This window comes from Vicugna pacos, chromosome 33 (genome assembly GCF_048564905.1).
Source record: "Vicugna pacos chromosome 33, VicPac4, whole genome shotgun sequence".
In the NCBI taxonomy this organism is placed as follows: Eukaryota; Metazoa; Chordata; class Mammalia; order Artiodactyla; family Camelidae; genus Vicugna; species Vicugna pacos.
In genome coordinates this window covers 475,725-495,840 of record NC_133019.1, presented here as the reverse complement: position 1 = coordinate 495,840, position 20,116 = coordinate 475,725, and the positions used below count along the sequence as shown (strand labels likewise).

At 63.2% G+C, this 20,116-nt stretch overlaps 1 protein-coding gene across 1 annotated transcript in view; it reads right to left on the bottom strand.

Moving 5' to 3' along the window:
- IGSF9B (immunoglobulin superfamily member 9B) overlaps positions 1–19,487 on the bottom strand; it is a 40,784-nt gene extending 21,297 nt beyond the window's left edge. Inside the window, exons 1-7 of the mRNA XM_072953749.1 lie at positions 19,308–19,487; positions 9,866–10,063; positions 8,425–8,571; positions 3,553–3,704; positions 3,278–3,395; positions 2,178–2,319; positions 1,794–1,939 (exon numbers count right to left, since the gene is read on the bottom strand). Coding sequence (XP_072809850.1) covers positions 1,794–1,939; positions 2,178–2,319; positions 3,278–3,395; positions 3,553–3,704; positions 8,425–8,571; positions 9,866–10,063; positions 19,308–19,371 — 967 coding nt within the window. The 5' untranslated portion in view covers positions 19,372–19,487. The remainder of the gene's footprint in view (positions 1–1,793; positions 1,940–2,177; positions 2,320–3,277; positions 3,396–3,552; positions 3,705–8,424; positions 8,572–9,865; positions 10,064–19,307) is intronic.
- Positions 19,488–20,116: the final 629 nt, after the last annotated feature.

Sequence of the window (20,116 nt, the reverse complement as noted above, 5' to 3'; positions counted from 1 at the left end):
TGGACCTCACCATCAGCATCCACCCCCTCAGCCCCTCGAGTCCAAACCTCAAAACCAACATCGGACGACACCTTCCCAAGTCTCTGCGGGACTCCCCCCCACCACAGCCTCAGCCCACGGGGAACACGGTTCTCTGCATGAAGGCCAGGGCCAGAACCGCCAGGCTTCTCCCCTCTCTGCGCTTCCCGGTGCCCGGCCCACCCGGACCTCAGGGACGTGGGCGAGTGTCACCTCCATGATCCCCGGGCTCCCCCAGGGCCTCCGGGGAGAAGGATCCAGACAGCCAGGGAGGTGGTGGGGTGAACGGGCTGCTCTCTGCCTTGCGCCTGGAGCCCTTCGGGGAACAGCGTTACGTAAACACCAGGCCGAGTTATATATTTAGACAGAGCTTCCTACTTCACTTCTGTGTGGCAGAGGGGTTTTTTTCCTCCAAGGTTTTCAAAGGGTTTATGAATGGGAAATATTCTGAATACTGCTTCTAAGCAGAAACAAAGATCCTTGTCCCACCCACCTGAAAAATCTCACCGCCCCCCCCCATTCTCTCGGAAGGCAGGAAGGAGGGAAGGACAAGTGGCTGTGGGTGAGGGCACCGGCGGAGGGAGGCAGGAACCACACTCCCCTCCCCCCTGCAGAAGCAAGGCAGGCAGCCTGGAGGAGGGGCCTTCAACCTGCGAATCACTGTTCCTGGAGCCCCACCCCCTACTGGCCCCACCCCCACTGCCCCCTTCATGCAGGTGACAAGCAGACAGCACCTGCTCCGAAAGGAGCCTTCCCTTCCCTCAGCTCCGGCACATCCCGCACAGCCGGGGCCCAGGGTAAGTCGCTTATAAGAGCTTCCTGACATGCCTTCTCCTCCTGCAGGCCTGAGAGTGACAGACCCGATGTCCTGGGCGTTTCTGGTGCCTCACAGACAGCTTTTAAGAACCTGGGACCTAGAAGAGGGCAAGCTGCAAGCCCTCCTCAGCCGCTGACAGCAGAAGTGGACAGAGGATGCCTTGGCCCCACCGGCAACATCAGGGCCCGGCCCGGCCCGCCCCACTGCCACCAGGGCATCAGCAGAGCAGCACGGACACCCAGCCCCGCCTGGCGGCGGCAGAGACCAGCCACCTCCGGGGGTCACTGGCTGATCTAATGTCCTCAGCTCAGATGCTGCCCCGGCCACCCCTCTCTAGACCGCTCTCCACGCTGCGGGGGCGCGAGTTTCTGCCACACAAGCCCTCACGTGACACAGAGCCTGTCACCTACCACCTCGGGAGGGGCCTTTGTTGCCTGAGTGACGGAGCCTGGCAGACAAGGGGAAGAGATTAACCCTCATCACTCATCTGCTCTCCCACAGCCACCAGCCCGCAGGGGAGGGGCAGCAGTGACCGCGCAGCGGCCCTCAGGACTGGCAAGCTGGGTGAGAGGGCACAAAAGCTCTGGCCCCAGAGTGGCTCCTGCTCTGGGGTCCCTGGAGGCCTGGAGCGGTGGGGCGGGGAAGCCGCGAGGGGCCCAGGAACCGATCCATCACCGCAGGAGAGGGTCTGTCCCCCTCGCCCGCACGCCCGTCCAGGTGGGGAGACAGAGGAGCTAACCCCCAGGGTGGAGTCTGCGTGCCCTCGCACACACGCTGAAGGGCAGACGGAGGGGCCGGCAGCACCCGGCACAAGGACCCAGCGTCCAGGAGGCCGCCCGCCCTCAAGCCCGGCTGAGTGAGGCTGCTGGAAAGGGTCAGTGGTCACGGGCAGCCGCGCGGCCCTTCAAAGACCCCAGCTGATCAGCCCGGCCAGCCCCCCGGCCTCGCCCTGACTCACACTGCACGGTCAGGTACGCAGAAGCCGAGGGGGAGCGCCCCAGGCTGTTGCTTGGGACGCAGGTGTACTTCCCTGCGTCCTCCGGCTTCACCCGGAAGATGATCAACGTCCCGTCGATCAGGATGCGCACTCTGAGCTTCAGGTCACTGCGGGGACACAGGACGCGGAGTCGTCCATGAGATGAGCGAGCAGCGAGTCCGCCCCGCGGGTGAGGAGAGACGAGAGCCTCCTCGATCCCCAGGCCCTCTGGGCAGACACCAGCGCTAACACGCAGGCCCCATGGGCTGCACCCCCCAGCTCCCAGGGCCCAAGGGCAGCCCCTACTCAGAGCCCCACCCCCCAGCACCCGGCTGGGGGCCCCGAGGGGCAGTGCAGGGCACTCACTTCTGGAAGTAGACGTTCTCGTCCTGCCAGTACCAGGTGTAGGTGAGGTTGCCGGGGTAGGCCTCCGCCCGGCAGGTGAGCAGAGCATCCTGGGATATGTTGACAGTGATGTTCTCAGGAGGGGACACTATGAAGGGTGGCCCTGGGGGAACAGGAACAAGCATGGCGTCACCGGGAGGGGATGACCACTCTGGGCTCCCAGGAAGTCCTGAGCCCTGGGCGGGCGGGCGGGCAGGCAGGGGCACCGGTCCCAGGCGGTCGTCATGGAGACACACCCACCCCTGCCTGCGTTCAGGTTCTCCCTCTTCCACGGGTCCCAGGGATGCAAGTGGCCGGAGGTGTGGCCACATGACCCTCAGCCCGCGGTGGACGCCCACCCCTGTAAATCCCAGGTCCCCAAGCAGCCACCTCACCCTCCACACACACACACGCATGCACACACAGTCCTCCCTTCTCTGCAGCAGGCCCTGCGCAGCACACAGCCACGGGGGAGAAGCGCCCTCTACACCCAGAGCAAGGGACAGTCTGGCCTCTGCAGGAGAGGCTTGTGTGCTGACGGACAGAGGTGAAGAGGGCAGGCGGGGGACAGCAGGCGGGGCAGGGAGCCATCCCAGCAGCGCGGCGCTGCCGGCCCCCCTCTCCAGAGAGGGGGTGCTCTCCTGGAGTCGCAGGGAGGGAGGCACCTCACCACCACCTCCCTCTCCTCCCGCAGGCGGGGGTGGATGGGGGCCTCGGCCGGGCAGGGCAGACGGGCATCTCGGGTGCTACCCTGCAGATCCAGCTTGGCCGAGCCCCACAGTGTTACTTAAACCTCTGGGGTTCAAAATGAATTCCTGTGTTTATTTACCGAGGCCAGAGGATGGAGACCTGGCGGGGACTCCTCCCCCAGGGGAGAGGGTCATGCCAGGACGCCACCTGCACATTTAGAGACACTGAAACCTGCTCAGCACGGGGCCTCTTGCCAGCCCGGCCGTGGGCCACCACGGGAGCTGTGGCCGTGAGGCACACAATTCAGGGAGGAGCCCCCACCCAGCTGCTTACGGGCTGCCCACCTCCCCACGCATACCCGGCGAAGCCACATGCCCCGGGCAACGCCTCACCTTGGACGAGCAGGTGGGTGGTGTGCATGGCCTCCCCTTGGATACTGTACGCACGACAGGTGTAGGCACCTCTGTCCTCCCGACTGACCGATGTCACTGTCAGGCTGCCGTCACTCACCTGGGGCCGAGGAGAGCCGGGCTCAGTACTCAGCCCGGGGCAGCCAGCACCACCCCAGGCGGAGATGGCCCCGCGGCCCACACGCCACTCCAGCAACACAGGCGCTGGCTGGTCAGGAGGGACGGGTGCCGCGGCCTCACGGCCAACCCGCACTCACCTGGTACTTGCCGCTAGCACCGAGGAGTGTCCCCTCCTTGAGCCAGGTGACAATGGGCTTGGGGTTCCCAAAAGCTGTGCAGGTCATGGTCACACTGCTGCCCTCCTTGGCCTCAATGTACTGAGGGGGTGTTTCTGTAAAGGTGGGAGGAGCTGCAAGACACAGGGTACAGAGGGGTCAGCGGCCACCCTGTGCACGGGCCCCCACACCAGGCCCCACCTGGGCGTCCAGCACTTCTAGAAGGAGAAAGGGGACTCTGCCCGCCCACCTTTCGGGAGGGAGACCTGGAGCTCAGAGCCAGTCTGGCCAGGTCCAGACTCTCAACTTTCCCCACTGTATCTGCCTGATGCCCAGTAAAGTACTTTGTCCGGCACCAGAACAAGGCCAGCGTGCTCCCTACCGGGGACGTAGTGGGACCCCGGCCGGCTCTCTCAAGCCTCCTTGGAGTTCACCTGCCGCCAGCTCCGCAGATGGCCCCTCACCCTGCAGTCCTCCCCCTCCACCATCTTCCAGACGCCCCTCCTTCCGTGACCGGCCAGCCAGGCCCACGGTTCCCAGCCCCATCAGGCCTAACGCAGACCCCAGGCCAGGGGACACGCAGAGACGACTCTGCAGAGAAAGTCACCCACCCTCCCCCCGACTGCCCCACACAGACAAGGCACACAGCCCCCTCCTCAGGCTGCTCCTTTCTGAACTGTCTGATGACCGGGCCAGGCTGCCCCCACCTGCATTGGAGTTTTCACTGAAATTCCACTCTGTCTGGATAATCAGCTTTTAACACAGACTCATTTGTCTGCACTGCTTGGCGAAGCCATCTGGTCAGTCCTAACCCCGCGGACGGTCATGCTGGAGTCTTCCGAGGTGGGTGTCCATTCCGACCCGTCTCAAGCTCAAGGCCAGCCTGCCACCAGCTGTGTGACCGGGGCAAGTTGCTCAGCCTCCCTGAGCTTTATCTAAACCCCTAGATCCACACTGACATAAGGAGTTAGTGGGATAAAGTCTGCGAAAAGATCCTACAAAGTGTAAGCACACAGCACGCTAGTCACTGTGCCATTACTGCCAGCTGCCCGGGCTTCCGAGGCCCCAGGGAGAAGCCCTGAGAGGGCCTCCCTCCGAGACAGCCCCATCCCGCCCCCGGAGATGCTGCAGGTTTGAGCCCTCTGTCCCCTCCACCACCTCACCTCGGCACAGCCCCCCGCTGGGCTCCACCCTCACCTTCCGTCACGCATCCCTCAGCTCTGTTCCAGCCACACCAGCTCTCGTCTTCCTCAGACATGCCAAGAACATCTACTCCTGGGACCTCTGCATCCGCTGTCCTCCCTTCCTGGGGCTGGACCCAGATCTCACCCTGTCGGCTCCACTGTGTGTCTTTGCTGAATTGTGGCCTCTGCCTCACCTGGTCAGCCAGTCCAAGGCAGCTCTTGCTGCGTCTCTGTCCCCTTAGACTGTTCAAAGGTCATCACCAAGTCTCCTGAGAGCAGCAATGGTTCCCGTAAACCCCACTGTGCCCAGGCTTCAGCCCAGTGCCTAGCATGTGGTGGAGTCTCAGCAAATGTTTGTCCAGGGGACAGATGAACACAGCGAATGAGATGTGCACACACACGCACCTTCACACATGTACACACATCCCCACGTGCATGTACATGCACACACACGTGCAAACACAACACGAACGTGAACAAAAACTGAAGATGAGACCAGGGCAAGATGTCTTTCTCTGACAACCTTCCACGCCCTCAGTCAGGGTGCCGCAAAGAGGGCGCCAGAGCCTGAGGACCAGGTGGCTTGAGAAGCACGCGTCACCACACACAACAGCCTGGAGAAAGCCAATCCTCCTCCAGCGTCTAACACTCCAAAAGTAACGGTAAATCTCATTCCCAATCCATGCACAGGGAACCCGGCTTCCGAGCGCCAGGCCCCTCCCGTCCGGCCGGGGCGCCCGTCCCCGCAGCGCCCGCCAAGCCTGCCCTCGAGATGCAGCTCTGGCACCCCCAGCCGCTGGCACCTCTGGTGTCAAGCTCAAAGAAAAGACAGTAAATTAAATTACGTCCTGAAGTGACAAATTAATTACTGATTACATAATTACTTTGTTGTTTAGGTGCTAATCAGGAAAGCACTTTGAACAATTTCGAGTTTTCAGGAAAATAATGGTTTGACTCCCGATTATTTACTGGATTAAGCGTGAGCTTGCCAGCTGCATTTCCAGGCTTAATTCTTTTTCACAAGTGCCCTGTAATTAATCGTGCAGGTCGGAAACAGGCTGGCCTCTCCTCCAAGTAACCCACCGACTTGAAGCGAGGTTTGACTCGGGCCTCTCGGGTACTTTACATGCAATAAAGAGGTAACTGGGTTTGTTTCCAACGGGTCTTCAAGAAAACACAGAAGGAGACTGAGACACTCTGTGATTCTAATTTTTCTCCGGCCGTTCATTTTCCCAGGATAATTCCCGTCAGAAACGTGATGTTAAACATTCTAGTTTGGAAGCAAGGAGATGTTGGAGCTCCAGGCTCTGCCCTCCGATAATGGAAACACTGACGCTGGAAGGAGCCTCAGGACTCGGGGGGAGGGGTGGGGGGGAAAGCGCGCACGCTCTCACCTTGGGAGGTGCCTGCGGTGTCCACCCTTTGGGAGGGAGGCTCCTGGGGAGGGAGGGTACCGGCAGATAAGCCCCAGTGCTAAGCCTGGCCCTTCCACACGAACCACCCGCCACGGTGCCTGAATGCGCTCCTTCCTCTGGTCTTCCGGGCATGCTGTTCCCTCTGCCCTGGAACACCCTTCCTGCCTCCGCCCCTGGCCCTGGCTGACTTCTCCCTGTCGGCTCTCTGCCCAGGGCGAACTTCCTCAGAGAAGCACCCGCTCCCTCACGTGCCCCGTCTGTACTGAGATGGTCTCTGGATGTCACTGCCTCTAGAAGTGTCCTTAGGAGCTGGGCCTTGGTCACTCCTGCTGCTGTGTCCGCAGGGTCTGCCACTGAGTGGACGTCTAGGAGTGAGTTTGGAAGGGGTGATGATGGGTGGCTTTCCAAGGGTCCCCAACCACCGCCGTCCACCTCTCCGAGCCCGAGGCCCCTCCTGTGCGACCACACCCCTGCGGCTGCACTGCCCCCTGACTTCTTTTTCTCTCAAGGGGAGGGGGCGCCACACAGTGGCCCATGTGTAGCCAGTGCTCCAGACCACGGCATAAGACAGTTTCCCCCAAAGTGTCTCCCTCCACCTTCACGAGAGCCCTGCAAACAGCCACCATTTTTGGAAAGAGGAAAGTGGTGCCCAGAGAGGTGACGAGGTTGCCCAGGTTGGGCAGCTGACACGGTGGGGTCACAAAATAAACCAAGTCTCATCAGGTCTCCACGTGCTCCTCCCCGAGCGATCGGGGCTCCTACAGCAAGCACCCACGATGTGCAAGCAGCAGCCAAGATGTGACGGAACACGCGGTTCCCAGCGGAGCATGGGCTGCATGCTCCATCCCAGCCCGCTGGACCGGCCCCCGCGGGGTGATGAGACGGGGACGGACGGGCAGGGGGCCGCCAGCCGGCTCAGAAACAGGCGCTGGAGAAGGCGGCATGGGCTCTTGGCTCGGCGCCCAGTCAGTCAAGCTCTCGGCAGCAGACGCCCCTTCCTAATTACGTTGTGCTTGGGTTCGTATTAAGGCAAGTTTTCGTTCCTGGCACACACAACAGCTGGCACCAGGAGGAGGTGACTCAAAAGCTTGCGGGTGGCGGGGCAGCCACCCAGATTTAAAATAAGCCTGCAGTCGGTCTCTGGGGACCGACTGGCAGGAACGTCCGCAGGGGCAGGCAGCCTGGACCACAGACCCAGGGCCACCAGCTCAACGTTTGCTCTTCCCGGAGACCGTGCTGTGGCCAAGCCTGTCTGTTCCTCCGGGTCCCTGGAGGTGCTCTCAAGGCAGGGGGAGCCCGGCCTGACCCGAGCCCACAAGGCAGGGCCGACAGCTGTCCGTCTGGGCCCGTCAATGTGGAGAAAAGCTTCCCTGCCAGGAACAACAGCGATTCCTCTCCCAACCAGCACATCTACGGCCACAGACACCAAACCCAGAAGGACCAGGCTGTGCGGGGCACATCCAAGAAGCCTCGACAGCCAGCATGCGTCTGCAGCACGTGGTGTCTGAGCACGCTGTGTCACGAATCAGACAGAGAGTAACTGTGTGGTCAGGAAAAAAACAACACGAGAAACCCTGCTCCCCTCCCACCGTGGGAACCACTTCCCTGCGATTCTCTCCGGGTCCCAGCATGTCCTGGCTCCTCCAGAACATCCCCTTCCAAGTGAGGACTCCCAGGGCCCCACCAGACACGTGACAGGCAGGGACATACCGCACAGTGCACCCCCCTGCGCTGTACGAAGCCAGCCGCGTGGGAAGGGTTAGTCCTCCCAGGACGCCCAGGTTTTAGCAGACAGCAAAGCTGGTACCAGCAGGAACCAGTCTGGGTTCTGGGCTGGTCTCAGTGGTTTCCCATTTTACCCAACAGGTCACTCAAGGGATGCCCCTAACAAGGGACCTGAATGCTCCGTCCTTTAATGAGGAGACTGCCAAGTGGGACGTCCAGGGACCCCCTCCCCCGGGAGGGTCTTCCGAGGCTGGGAGACGTACCAGCTGTTACGATTTTGCCTGCAAAGACCCACCTACTCTCCCTCCAAGGAGCTCTGGCGCCACCACCCACAGCAAACCGCCCTTGTGCCCAGGGAGCTGCTCACCTCCCGCACCCACGGACCCCAGAGATCCCGGGGGTACCAGCGAGGGCTGGGGGAGTGGAGCTGATACGTGATGGGCTGCCCAGCTGAGGCCCCCCTCTGCAGCAGGGGCTCGGAACAGGCCCAGGGGGTTTCGGGCGCCGGGAGGAAGAATGCACTCACGCACCGTTGATGGTGAGGTGCACCCAGCTGCCGTTGTGGAAGGTGTCGTACTGCTGGTCCAGCAGGAGCACCTTGCACTCGTACCAGCCCTGGTCCTCCGCGCGCACCTGCTCCAGCCGCAGGGACGCTTTGTCGTGGAGACTCGCCCGGCCTGCAGCAGAGGGGACGAAGGGAACTCAGGGCCAGGGGCAGAGTGCCCCTCGCAACCCCAGCCCACCTTGGGCAGCTCCAGCTCTGGCGGCAAAGGAGAGGCAGGAGGAGTGCAGGGCTGGTGGGGAGGGAGACAGAGGATGGAGGGACTCTGGGCACCCCCATCCCAGCTGGTCCCCAAGACTGCCACGCCAGCACCCTCTCTGCCTGGCCTCCTGGCAGGGGGCAGAGGAAAGGCAGCCTGGGGACCAGGGTGCTGGGGTCCCCCCAAGTCCTGCCGCCAGGCCAGGGAGAGCAGAGAGCTCACGTAGCCAGAGCCAGGCCCAGCCACCCACGACGCCGCCCCTTCCCATCAGGAGGCAGGAGCAGAGCAGACAGATGGGCACAGCCTCCCTTCCCCAGAGCAGCCCCAGAGGTCCCCCTCCCCTCGGCCTCCACCTCAGCCCAGCCCTCGCCCAGTGTCACTGCTTCCCTCCTTGTGCCCTTGACACCAGCAGTCTGCCTGAAAGCAGACAGCCAGAACCAGCCGCAGCAGAGACGGGCTTAGGAGGGAGAGGGACCGGGAGAGGGCAGGGAGACGAGCTCTCCAGCAAAGACCAACGCAGACCCCGGGAGGCAGAGGTAGGGCTAAAAGCAGCATCCGGCCAGCCTCCTCTCTTCCTTTAAAGCCTAACACACACACACTCACACCTGCAAATGCTCGTGCACACTCACACGCGCACACCGGCCCGCGCCCTCCTCCCTGGTGGCCAGGCCCCGGCGCTGACTCACACTGAGGCCCCGCTGGCAGGAGTAACTGCAGAGCAAGACAGCAGCCAGGAGGAGGGAGGCCAGAGCGGCACGGACACTTCCTCGTGCCCAGGGGCTCACGGACGGACGGGCGGGCCGGCAGGCGAGGCCCCAGCTCCAGGGCAGAGGGAGGGAGTGGGCGCAGCCGGACAGGGTGAACCTGCGGCAGCCGCTTCTGCGGAGCCACCCTCCCGGCAGGCTTCCTCTCCCCCTGGCTGGGGGCTCCTTGGGCCTCCCTCCTCCTCCTCCTGCTCTTCCTCCGGCCTCAGCCAGGCAGCCAGCACGGCTGTTCAGAAGGCTTTCCATCTGCCCCTCTCCTCTTCTGGCTCCTCCCACCACTTAATTAAAACCTACCAAGGCGCAAAGGATGGAGGACAGTGCAGAGACCGGAAAACACAGGAACAGACCCGGCAGGAAAGACGGGAGGCCACAAGACACAAGCAGGAGGGACGGTGCGGGGCCCCCAGGGCCAGGTGGGACGGCAGGGCGGATGGTGCAGACCTTACCTGCATACTCAGGGTCCACGTGGGGTGGGTAGTAGCCAAACTTGATGAAGATGGGGATGGGCACCCCGAACTTGAACCACTCCACGACATAGGGCGGGGGCTGCCCCGTCACCGGGTGGACCACGTCGCATCGCAGGACCACACTCTCGCCGGCCCTGGCTGTCACGAACTCGGGCTCCTCTCGCAGGCCGTGGGCACCTGCGGGACAGAGGGGTGGGACTCGGGAAAGGAGTGACAGGAGACCCTGCCCGCAGCCCCGGGGGCCACCCCTCCCCTGACACCCCTGCCAAGTCTGACAGGTGTGGCCACCGGAAAAGTGGGGGGTCACAGACCCTCCATGGACACTGTGGCCGGGTGCTGTCGCCGCGGGTAGACATGGGACATCCGCCTGTGCCGGATGCTCCCCGCTAGAGCTGCAGAAGCCGCAGAGCCCGCCAGCCTCCCACACCCCACCCCCAGCTCAGCCTGGCGCTTGCAGCACAAAACAAGACCACTCCATGCAGAAGCGGGGAATCCCTCACAAGCTGAGCAGAGGCTGCTCAGGGCAGCACGGGGGAAAACCACCCGCCTGAGCCGGCCTCTGCCCTCCTCATCCGACTGTCTGTCCGTCCGTCTGCTGCGCCTGCCGCAGAGGGGAGAGAGGAGGGGCCACCAGCCCTGCAGCTTCCAAGCCACAAGCCTGCCAGGCTGAGAAGCCCCAGGCATCACCATCAGGACAGGACGGTGGCGGGGACACCCCACCTCTGGCAGAGGACAGAGCACAGGCTGGCTAGGGCACAGCTGTCCTCCTGGAAGGGACAGGACCAGGCGGGGAGAGACCCACCCCCACCCCAGCCACCCCCACCGAGGAGAGGTTAACCCAGGCACCACCTCCTGCGCCTCGGCAGCAGCTCCTGGACCCCTAAACGGGGCCTGCAGGCCCACCCCAGCCTGACTTTCACTCCCACACCAGGCATCCACGCCCACGAAGTCACCTTGTCTGGCTTACTTCCCACCGAAGGGGATGGCTGGGAGGCCCCTCCATCCTGCCTTCCCTCGGGGTCCCCAAACCCCCACCCCTAAGTCCTCGCTGGGCCCCTGCAGGCAGCACCCGGGACAGCTGCTGCTCCAGGGGCTGAAAGCCGGGGACAAGGGGGACACCCAAGACAGAAGCACGCATCTTGACTGTCCCGTGCCCCTGGGCCTGCCTCTGACCACACCCCTGACCCTGTGAGCTCCTGCCTGGCCCCACCGTCTCTCTCTCTGTTTCTGGCTCCTTCTGCATGTCTGTCTGTCTGTCTGTCTCTCTAGCTCCCCCTCCACATGGCTGATCCCATCTACCTGCCTGTCTCTCCCTGCTCTGTGTCTGTGTGTGTGTTGGGGGACACAGGGGCTCGCTCCTCCTGTGTGGGGAGGGGCTGTGCCTGCTCTTCCGCGGCCCTCCGTCTCTGCGTGTCTGTCTGTCCGTGTGTCTCTGTGCGTCTCTCCCTCTCTCCCTCCCGCTCTGGCTCCCTCTCCACCCTGCAAATTGCGGAAGGAGGAGGAGGAGGAGGAGGAGGCAACCCTTACTGAAGCTGATTGGCTACCGGTGACATCACTGTTTTCTAGAGAAAGAGCTAAGATCACAGAGTATTTTTGGAGCAGAGCAGAGTGTTGGCCTCACCTGCCTGAGGCCCCAGCAGGTTCCCAACCCTCCCAGCCCTGCTTTAGGCGAAGTTCGAATCCCAGCCCCTTAGGGAAAGTCTGCAGAGCTGCAGCCGCCACCCCCACAGCCCCAGGGGCAGAAGACAGGGACAGAGCCCACCTCCCGCACCCACACATTGATCCTGCGCCCAGGGCAAAGAGTAGGGAAAGTAACGTGTGTGCATGCGTCCAAGGATGTGTGCACATGTGCTTGTGTGTGCATATATGTGTGCATGTGCACAGGGATGTGTACGCGTGTGCTTGCGTGCGTGTGTGCATGTGCACAGGGGTGTGTACATGTGTGCATGTGTGTGTGCACAGGGATGTGTATGTATGCATGTGTACGGGGATTTCTACACGTGTGCTTGCATGAGCATGCACAGGGATGTGTGCACGTGTGCTTGCATGTGCATGCACAGGGATGTGTGCACGTGTGCTTGTGTGCCCGTACATGTGTACATGTGCACATGGACATGTACGTGTGTGCTTGCATGTGTGTGCGCATGTGCACAGGGATGTGTACGCGTGCTTGCGTGCATGTGTGCATGTGTGTGTGCACAGGGATGTGTATGTGTGTCCATGTGTACGGGGATTTGTACACATGTGCTTGCACGCACATGCACAGGGATGTGTACTTGTGTGCGCATACGTGTATGCAATGGCACAGGGATGTGTACATGTGTGCTCGTGTGCATGTGTGTGCGTGTGCACAGGGATGTATACACGTGTGCTTGCGTGTGTGTGTACAGGGACCTGTACACATGTGCTTGCATGCACATGCACAGGGATGTGTGCACGTGTGCTTGTGTGCTCACGTGTACGGGATGTGTACACGCGTGCTTGTGTGCATGTGTGTGCATGTGCACAGGGATGTGTAAATGTGTGCTTGTGTGTGCACGTGTGTGTCCATGTGCACAGGGATGTGTACATGAGTGCTTGCGTGCATGCATGTGTGAGCATGTGCAGCACAGATTTTGTAGAAGAGGAGGACACACAGGGCCGGTCACCTTGGGGGAGAGACCGTCCACAGAAGGACCTCCAACCAGGGCTGTGGCCCTCAGGCGGGACAGAGCGGTGCTGGCCCACCTCTCACAGCGGGGCTGGCTCTGGGGCCCCACGGCCATCGGTCTGACCTGGGTTCCCACAGCCTCGCTCCCGTCTGCACCCCACCCTCATCTCTTCCCAAGGACCCCTCTCACCAAGGACGAGCAGCTGGGGAGACAGCAGGCAAGACAGAAAGAGGAGCATCCCCAGGAAGGAGGCAGAGGGGTGGCCAGCCCCTCACTCAGGTCAGCCCCCTGGTTCTCCAAGTCCTCAAATATTTATCAGCTTCCCTGGCTCCTCGTGCACGCAAGCACACACACACACACACACACACACAATGAGTCTTCTCACTCCATCACCCACGAGCACTTCCCCTCCAGCCGGAGTCTTTCTGAGCCAAAATATGTCTAATAAAACACTTTCTCCAGAAAAGCTCACTGCAAAAAAAAAAAAAAAGTAAACAGGCTGGCAGCGAAGAGGGGATGGGGGCTACTGGAGGAGAGAGACCCAGGAGGAAGGACACCACCCAAGGCCAGAGTGGCAAGGTACTGGGGGCAAGAGAGGAGACAGGGAGGAGCCGGGTGTGTCAGGACCGAGGCAGAGCCCAGCCAGGGCGAGAGACAGACAGAGCAAACGCGAAGGCTCAGGGCAGAGGACTTCGCCTGGGACACAGAGACACAGGGCTTCAGGGCTTCGAAGGACCCAGAACCAGGAGGGGACAGAACCAGGGAGCAGCAGGCTCCTCCCCAGCCAGGCTGGCTCTGAAGGGAAGAGGGGCTGAGGGAGGGGGGAAGGCAGGGACGATGGTGACCTGAGGGGGGGCTGCCGACCCTCCCCCACCACAGAAGCCCACCGAATCTGCAAGCTGAGCCAGAGCCCAGGAGGGATTAGGGAAGGCAGGAACCAGCAGTGCTGGGCAGAGCAAATCTGCACCTTGGGGCTGCTCCCAGTGGGTCCAGGAGGGAGGGAGCGGGAGGGTGAGGAGCGAGAGGTGCCCCGCGGTCTGGCTGACCTTTCGGGAGGCCCACAGGGTACACGCCTCCTGCTCTCTGGGCCAGGTGGTGCTCAGTGGGTGGCCGAGCCCAAGTTCCCTGTGAGCACAGGATCACGAGGCATCTAAGGCTGGCAGGCCAGGCTGGAGCTCTTCCCCGGCCCCACCAGGGGCAGGAGACGGGATGGATGAGGCCTCAGAGCCCTGGGAGCCAGGCAGGGAGTGCACCAGCCGCCAGGCATGTGGTGACTTCCTCTCCACCCCTACGAGGCACCAGGTCCGAGCCAGGCATGTGGCACAAGTCCATTTAATGCCCGCCTGGCAGAGGCACCACCATCTCCACCGCCCAGGTGAGCAAACCGGCTAGGCCGCACCCTCAGCAGCGGACGGGGCAGGTTCCGGCTGCCGTGGCCCCCTCTGCACGCTCACTGCGCCCGCCGGCGGCCACAGGCCCAGCACGGGGTGGGGGGGCCCCCACACTGACCCAAGAAGCAGCCCCTTCCCTTTCCTGGCTGAGTCGGGGGCCAGTCCCCCACACGGCACACTCTGCACAGCCAGAGCCCCGCAGCCTGGAACCCAAGAGGGACACAGGGACGGCCTGTGTTTCAGAAGGCAGCCGGCTGGCCGGCTCTGGCTGGGTCCGGCGGCAGCGGTGGGCAGGCAGGCCCACGGGGGAGCAGCCTCCCTGCTGTGAGTACAAGCCCTTACGGAGCCTCCTCCTTCCCTCCCCACCCCCCAGCCTCTGGGCACCAGACTCCCAAACCACAGGCCTGTTGTCTAATAATACCAGCGACAGCCACCGCCACCTCCATCTGCCAGCCTAAAAATAATCCCCGCTGAGTCCAAAAAAGGCACAGCCCCCGAGTTCCCCATCCTCTCCCTGGCAAGCCAGGGGGTTCCAGGAGACTCCAGGGAGCCCACGCCCACGGACACCCCCACCCCCACCCGGGAGGCGCAGACCCAGAGGGGTGCGGAGGGAGTGGAGGGCAGGCCCCGAGCCCTCGTCCACAGCGGAGTGTGAGAAGGAGACACAGCCCAGCCTGTCCACAGCGGGCCACACCCTGGCTCTCCTTTCAGAAGACAGGTGGGTCAGAGGTCACCCGGCATTCTGCCTCCAGCCAGCCCACACCCAGCCTAGGCTGGTCCTCAGGAAAGTCCCCACCTTCCTCCGTCTCCCCATCAAACCCTTCTGGGCCAGAAGTCAGAGGTCCGGTGAGCAGGGAAACAACAGCCCGGCCCTGGGGGAGGGTGTGGAACCACGAGGCCCTCCTCTGTGGGCCCCTCTGCTTCCTGACCCTCCAGGCCCAGCAGCCCACGAGGCAGAGGCAGCAATGCCATTAGCAACCTTAATTTGCTCTCGGCTAGATTGTGTTTCCAACAGCCCTTTCCCCAGGAGCCGCTGGCAGGAAGCAGCCAGTAATTCAACCTCCGCTCTGCTCGGCAGAAAGGCAGAGCCTCACCCACCCTGCCCACCACCTGGGCGCAGGCCTGGACCCTGTGTCCCAGCAGGTGCGAGTGCAGTGGGGCGGGGGGGGCGCAAATAAGGTACCAGAGAGACAGAAGCCAGTAGGGGATCGAAGCATGTGTTTACTCAGAGTGGGGCCTCGGGAATGAGGGCAGTGGCTCACCTCACGGGGCGGGGGGGCAGCCAGGAGGGAGCTGGGGGGCACCCAGGTAAAGGCACGTGCTGAGGGGACCTCCGAGTCCCCGCTCTCCTCAGGAGGACAGGCAGGCTGGCTGGCACCTTGCGCAAAGCCCTGGCCCACGGAGAACTGTTCTCCACAACCCTTCCGGGGCCCCACCTCTGCTCGCTGTCTCCTGCTCGTTCACGCGCAAGAGGACAGAAGAGCAGGAAGACTCCTAAGGAAAGTAGGTCAGCAGCCTCGGGCAGCGCCCGGCGGGCCAGGCGACAGCCGCCTCGGCACCCCGGCACCCTCTCCCACCTCCCCAGGGACCCGGCCCTTCCCCACTCAGGAGTCTGGGCTGACGGACAGCCGTGGCCGGAGCCCACCTCGGCGACGCAGACCTGTCTTCTGCATCCTTGGGCCTCTGCCTGTGTGTGCATGCCCCTCATGGAGGCCTTCTCTCAGGGAGCCCAGATGCCCTTCCACTCGTGCCCTGGCCTCAGTCTGCAACTTTGGGAGCTTAGGTGCTGCCCAGGCTCAGATACAGAGCAGGGCACAGGGAAAGCCAGGCGTCTGCTCCAAGTCTAGTCTCATTGCCACCCACGGCCCTCAGCACTCGGACCGGGGTGATGCCCCACCTCGAGCTGGAGACTCAGGGTCCCCCGTCTGCTGCATTCACGTGCACATGCAAACACATGCATGCACACACGCACACACATGTACAGGCGTGTGCTGGCCCCTCCAGCACCTCGCACCAGAGACAGCTCTTTCCACAAGTCAGACCCATTCTCCACACAAGCTGCTCTACCCAAGCTGGTCTCCCTGAGACCCTGGGTGCAGCCTGGGATGTGCAGGGCAGACGGAGACCTTCAGGGATAAGAGACAGCAACCGGCCTCAGGCCTGACTCCCTCTGGAGCCCGTGTCCCCCCTCAGTGCTCAGCCCACGAGCCTGTGAGGGCAGCGCCTCCCAGGCCTGAGGAGGGTAGATCTGAGGGAGGAGAGGAGCAGAGCCTTGCCCTGACTGGGGGCAGGGGCGCGCAGAGGGAAGACCAGCAGGGCTCAGAGCCAGGACAGAGGGCATCAGAGCCCTGCAGGCTTGCAGTATCTCCCTCCCAGGCAGCCTTGGCTCCTCGGGAACCAGACCCCAGCTTCCTGTCTCAGAGCCGCAGATGTGAAACCACGGGCCTCGGGACCTGGCAGCTCCCAGCCCAGCACCCGCTGTGCCTGGGGCCAGCCGCTGGAAGCTGCTTTCTCCCACACACCCCCCTCACCTCTCCCGGGTGGGCGTGTGCTGCCTCCGGCGGGTGTGTTGGGGACACACAGGTGCCCCTTGGCCACCGCTGGGCCAAGTTCTTCTCAGCTGAGAGGCTGCCTGCGGTCTCCCCAGCAACCTCCAGGCCTAAACCTCCTCCCTCCCGTCATCACTGCCAAAGGGAAGGAGGGAGGCTCGCGGCCAGGCAGAGAGTAGAGGGCACTGGTCCAGCTACCAGCAGGACTGGAGTCAGAACCCTACTTCATTAGAGGACACTGGGGCCTGCGACAATCCAGGTACAAAATCTGTGGTCTACAGGAGGCCCAGGGTCCTCCCCAGACTGTTCAGCAAACGTCTGGGATCACTGCCTCCTAGGCTCTCCTGCACGCACACCCTCCCAACCGCTCTACCACCCCCGGACACAAGTGTTTAAAGCCCACCTCTCCCTCTGTCCCAACGCTTCATCCCTCTGCTGGAGCAGCCCCTGCTCAGCCAAACCCCAATTCCGGCATCGCAAAGTCCCTCCCCTCAGGAATCTCCCGGAAGTCACCTCTGCCAGGCGGAAAACAGCTGAGCTCTCACTCCAAGCAGCAGTGTCCGAACGCGGCTGGCGCTTCTCCTGTGAGCAGGCAGCCTGTACCCCGCCTTCGGAGGCTGCAGTTTGGCTGCTAGTCTCCTGGGTTCCCTGCATCCTTCCCACAAGGGAAGCCACTGACAACGCTCGGGTGTCACAGACCTTTCCAAGGATTTCCAAGCAGCCAGCACCCTGGGCAAGGTCAGCTCATGAAAGCAAACTTGGTTCCCCACACAGGTAACCATCTGAACGTTCCCCCAAGGCATTCCCAGCCCCCAGTGCCCTGACCGGCCCAAGGGAAAGAAACTGGGAAGGGGCCTGGAACTCCCCAAACAGTGAAACCACCACCATCATGTTAGCAGTTGTCGAGCTCTCACTACAGAACCCCTTTCTTTACAGCACTAATACTCACAAAAAACCCTACAAGCTATTAACCCCCAATGAGGCAAGTGACAATCCGAGAGGCTAAACAGCATGTCCAAGGTCACAGGCCAGCAAGTGGCAGAGCCAGGACCTGAGTCCAGTCATGTGACTGGACTCAGGTCCTTCACCACCACACACAGAGCCCCTTCGGGCTACAAAGACCCCTAAGACCCACAGGGGTGGCAGGCAGAGGTTCACGGCAAGCCACCCAGGCAGAAGGGCTCCTCATACCCAGAAAGAAGGCATTCCCTTCGATGCTGGGAAGTCCTTCCTCTGCCTGGACCTTTCGTGAGCTGCTGTAACATACACCCATTTCCTTTATTCTGCTCTTAAAACTTGCAGAAAGACAATTCGCCTCACCCTGACTTCTCAGGTCTGGGGGCCACTTCAGAGCCTCCCTTCAGTGTCTCTTCTTTATTCAAAGATCCCAGCACATCCCTTTGTGCTTCCAGCGACAGTCCCATAGCAGGAACATACCAAAAACTGGAGGGGAGGAAGATGAAGGCATTGGAAGACTACAAGGGAACAGAGGAAGGGGGAGGCTGCGGCTGGAGGCAGATTCTCCAGCACAACTCAGCCCAGTGCACACCCACCCCCACTCCCCCAGCTTCTGTGGCCACTCTGATCTCAGTTTCTCCATCTGATGGAGAGTTTTTAAACCACCCAGGTCACGTACCATTTAACAAAATCACCCTTCCCTTCACCTTCCTCTGGTTCTGTTTTCACGACCCTCAGATGGCAGGGAGACTATTCCATTCCAGAAACTTTCCAAAATCACTTCCTCTCCCCCTACACAGCCCCAGACAAGGTGAGGCGAGGACCCTTCTGAGCCAGCGCCGCTGGGAGCGGGTTCTCTCCCTGCGGGTCCTCCCTGCTGACGTCCACCACGAGCGGTTCTCCCCGGAAGCCATCCCTCGCGGCCTCGTGAACCTGCCGCAGCTGAGCCGTGTCTGCGCGCTGAGAACCGTGAGCTCAGGGTCCTGGCACCTCCAGGCTCCGCTCCTACTTCCATACAAGGGCCGAGCCAGGGTGCCACACAGAGGCGTGCAGGTCGCCGTGCCGTCTCCAAAGCAAAAGCCCGCGCGCTCACGCGCGCATCACCCAACTCGCTGGTTTCCCTCTTGCCTCTTTCCCAGCTCAGACCGAGAGAATGGAAAGAGCAACACCTCCTTCGGGCCCGAGACGCGGCAAGGGGGAGCCTCTCCTCCGCCCTCGCCCCGGGCCAGCTATGCCGCGTGGCCCGAGGGCAAGTGGGGCCGGCGCGGCTGCGGCACGCTCCCGAGGAAGTTTTGCCGGCCGGGCTCAGGTGCGGCGGAGACTGGCGCGGGCAGGGCGGGCCGAGGGACCCCGCGCTGAACCAGCTCTTCTCGCGCGCGCCGCCGCCCTGCGAGGGGGATCCGACCTCCAGCTGCCAAGATGTGTGGTCCAGGGGGACGCGAGCTGGAGCCGGAAGCCCCGACCGCGAGCCGCGGTTGCCGAGCCTCGCACGGACTCGCCTGCGGAGCGGTGGCGCTCCGCGGGGCTCCAGCGTGCTACAGCCGCCCGAAGACCCGCAAACTCCCCGGCGGCAGAGTTACGAAAGCCGCCGCCTCCCCAGCGCAGGAGGCGGCAGCTGCGCCCGCGAAGGGCTCCGGGCGCGGCACCCTGCGCCAAGCCCCGGGGCCGAAGGTGGGCGAAGTGGCCCGGATCCCGAGGCGTCCTTTCCAGAGCGCCGGCAACCCGGGCTCAGGCCCTCCCAGCCGGCTGCGACCGCGGCCCCCGCCCTCCCCGCGACGTCCGCAGCGCGCAGCCGGGAAGGCGCGGGCTCGGCGGGAGGACGGAGCCGGGAGCGCCGGGAGGCGCAGGGGAGGGACGCTGCACTTCAACTCACCTTGAGCCGCAAGACCTCGGGCGCTGATCACACTTGCTATCAAAGTGGCCACATACCAAATCATAGTACTACCGCGCGCCAGCCAGGAGCCTCATCCTATCGCAAAGTGCCCCGCGCCGCCTACGCCCCGCGCCGGTGCTTCCGCGGCTCCTGCGGCTCCTGCGGCTCCTGCAGTCCGGGCGGCCCGCTCCCCATCCCTCCGCGGCTCCGCTCGGCTCGGCGCACAGCCTCCCGCCCGGCGCAGCGGCACCTGCACTGGAGCCCGGGCGGAGCGCAGCCAGCGCCGCGGAGAAGCCCGGCCGCACCGCCCCGGGCCCGCCCCCGCCACCCGCCCATTGGGCGCGGCCCGAGAGCCCGGGGGCCGATTGGCCGGGACGCCTGCCCGTCGCGGCGAGGGGGGCGAGCCCATTCAAGGTGCGTTGACGTGTGGCGAGCCCAGAGCCGCAGAGTCATGCGCATTGCCGGGGAGAAGGCGCTGCCGCGTCTCCGCTGCGCGCGGCTCCCTGCTCCCGCTGCATGGCAAGTTCTGGGGGAGGGAGTGTGGCCGCCGGGCTGGCTAGCGGGACCCCAGGGTCTCGGCTACCCTGCGGGCCTGAGGGGACGACGGCCCCGCCCACCTCTAGAACCCGGCATCCGGTTTCATCCGGCAAAAAGCCGTCCCGGGAGACCAGTGCTGATTCAGGGATGGGGAAACCCGGGAACGGCAGCCTGGGGAAGCTGGGAACGTCCTTCGCTGGAGATCTTTTCAAAGAGGTCAAGCGCTGCCTCCACCCCGCCCCTCTTCCACACGCGGCCACTGCCCCCCCCAA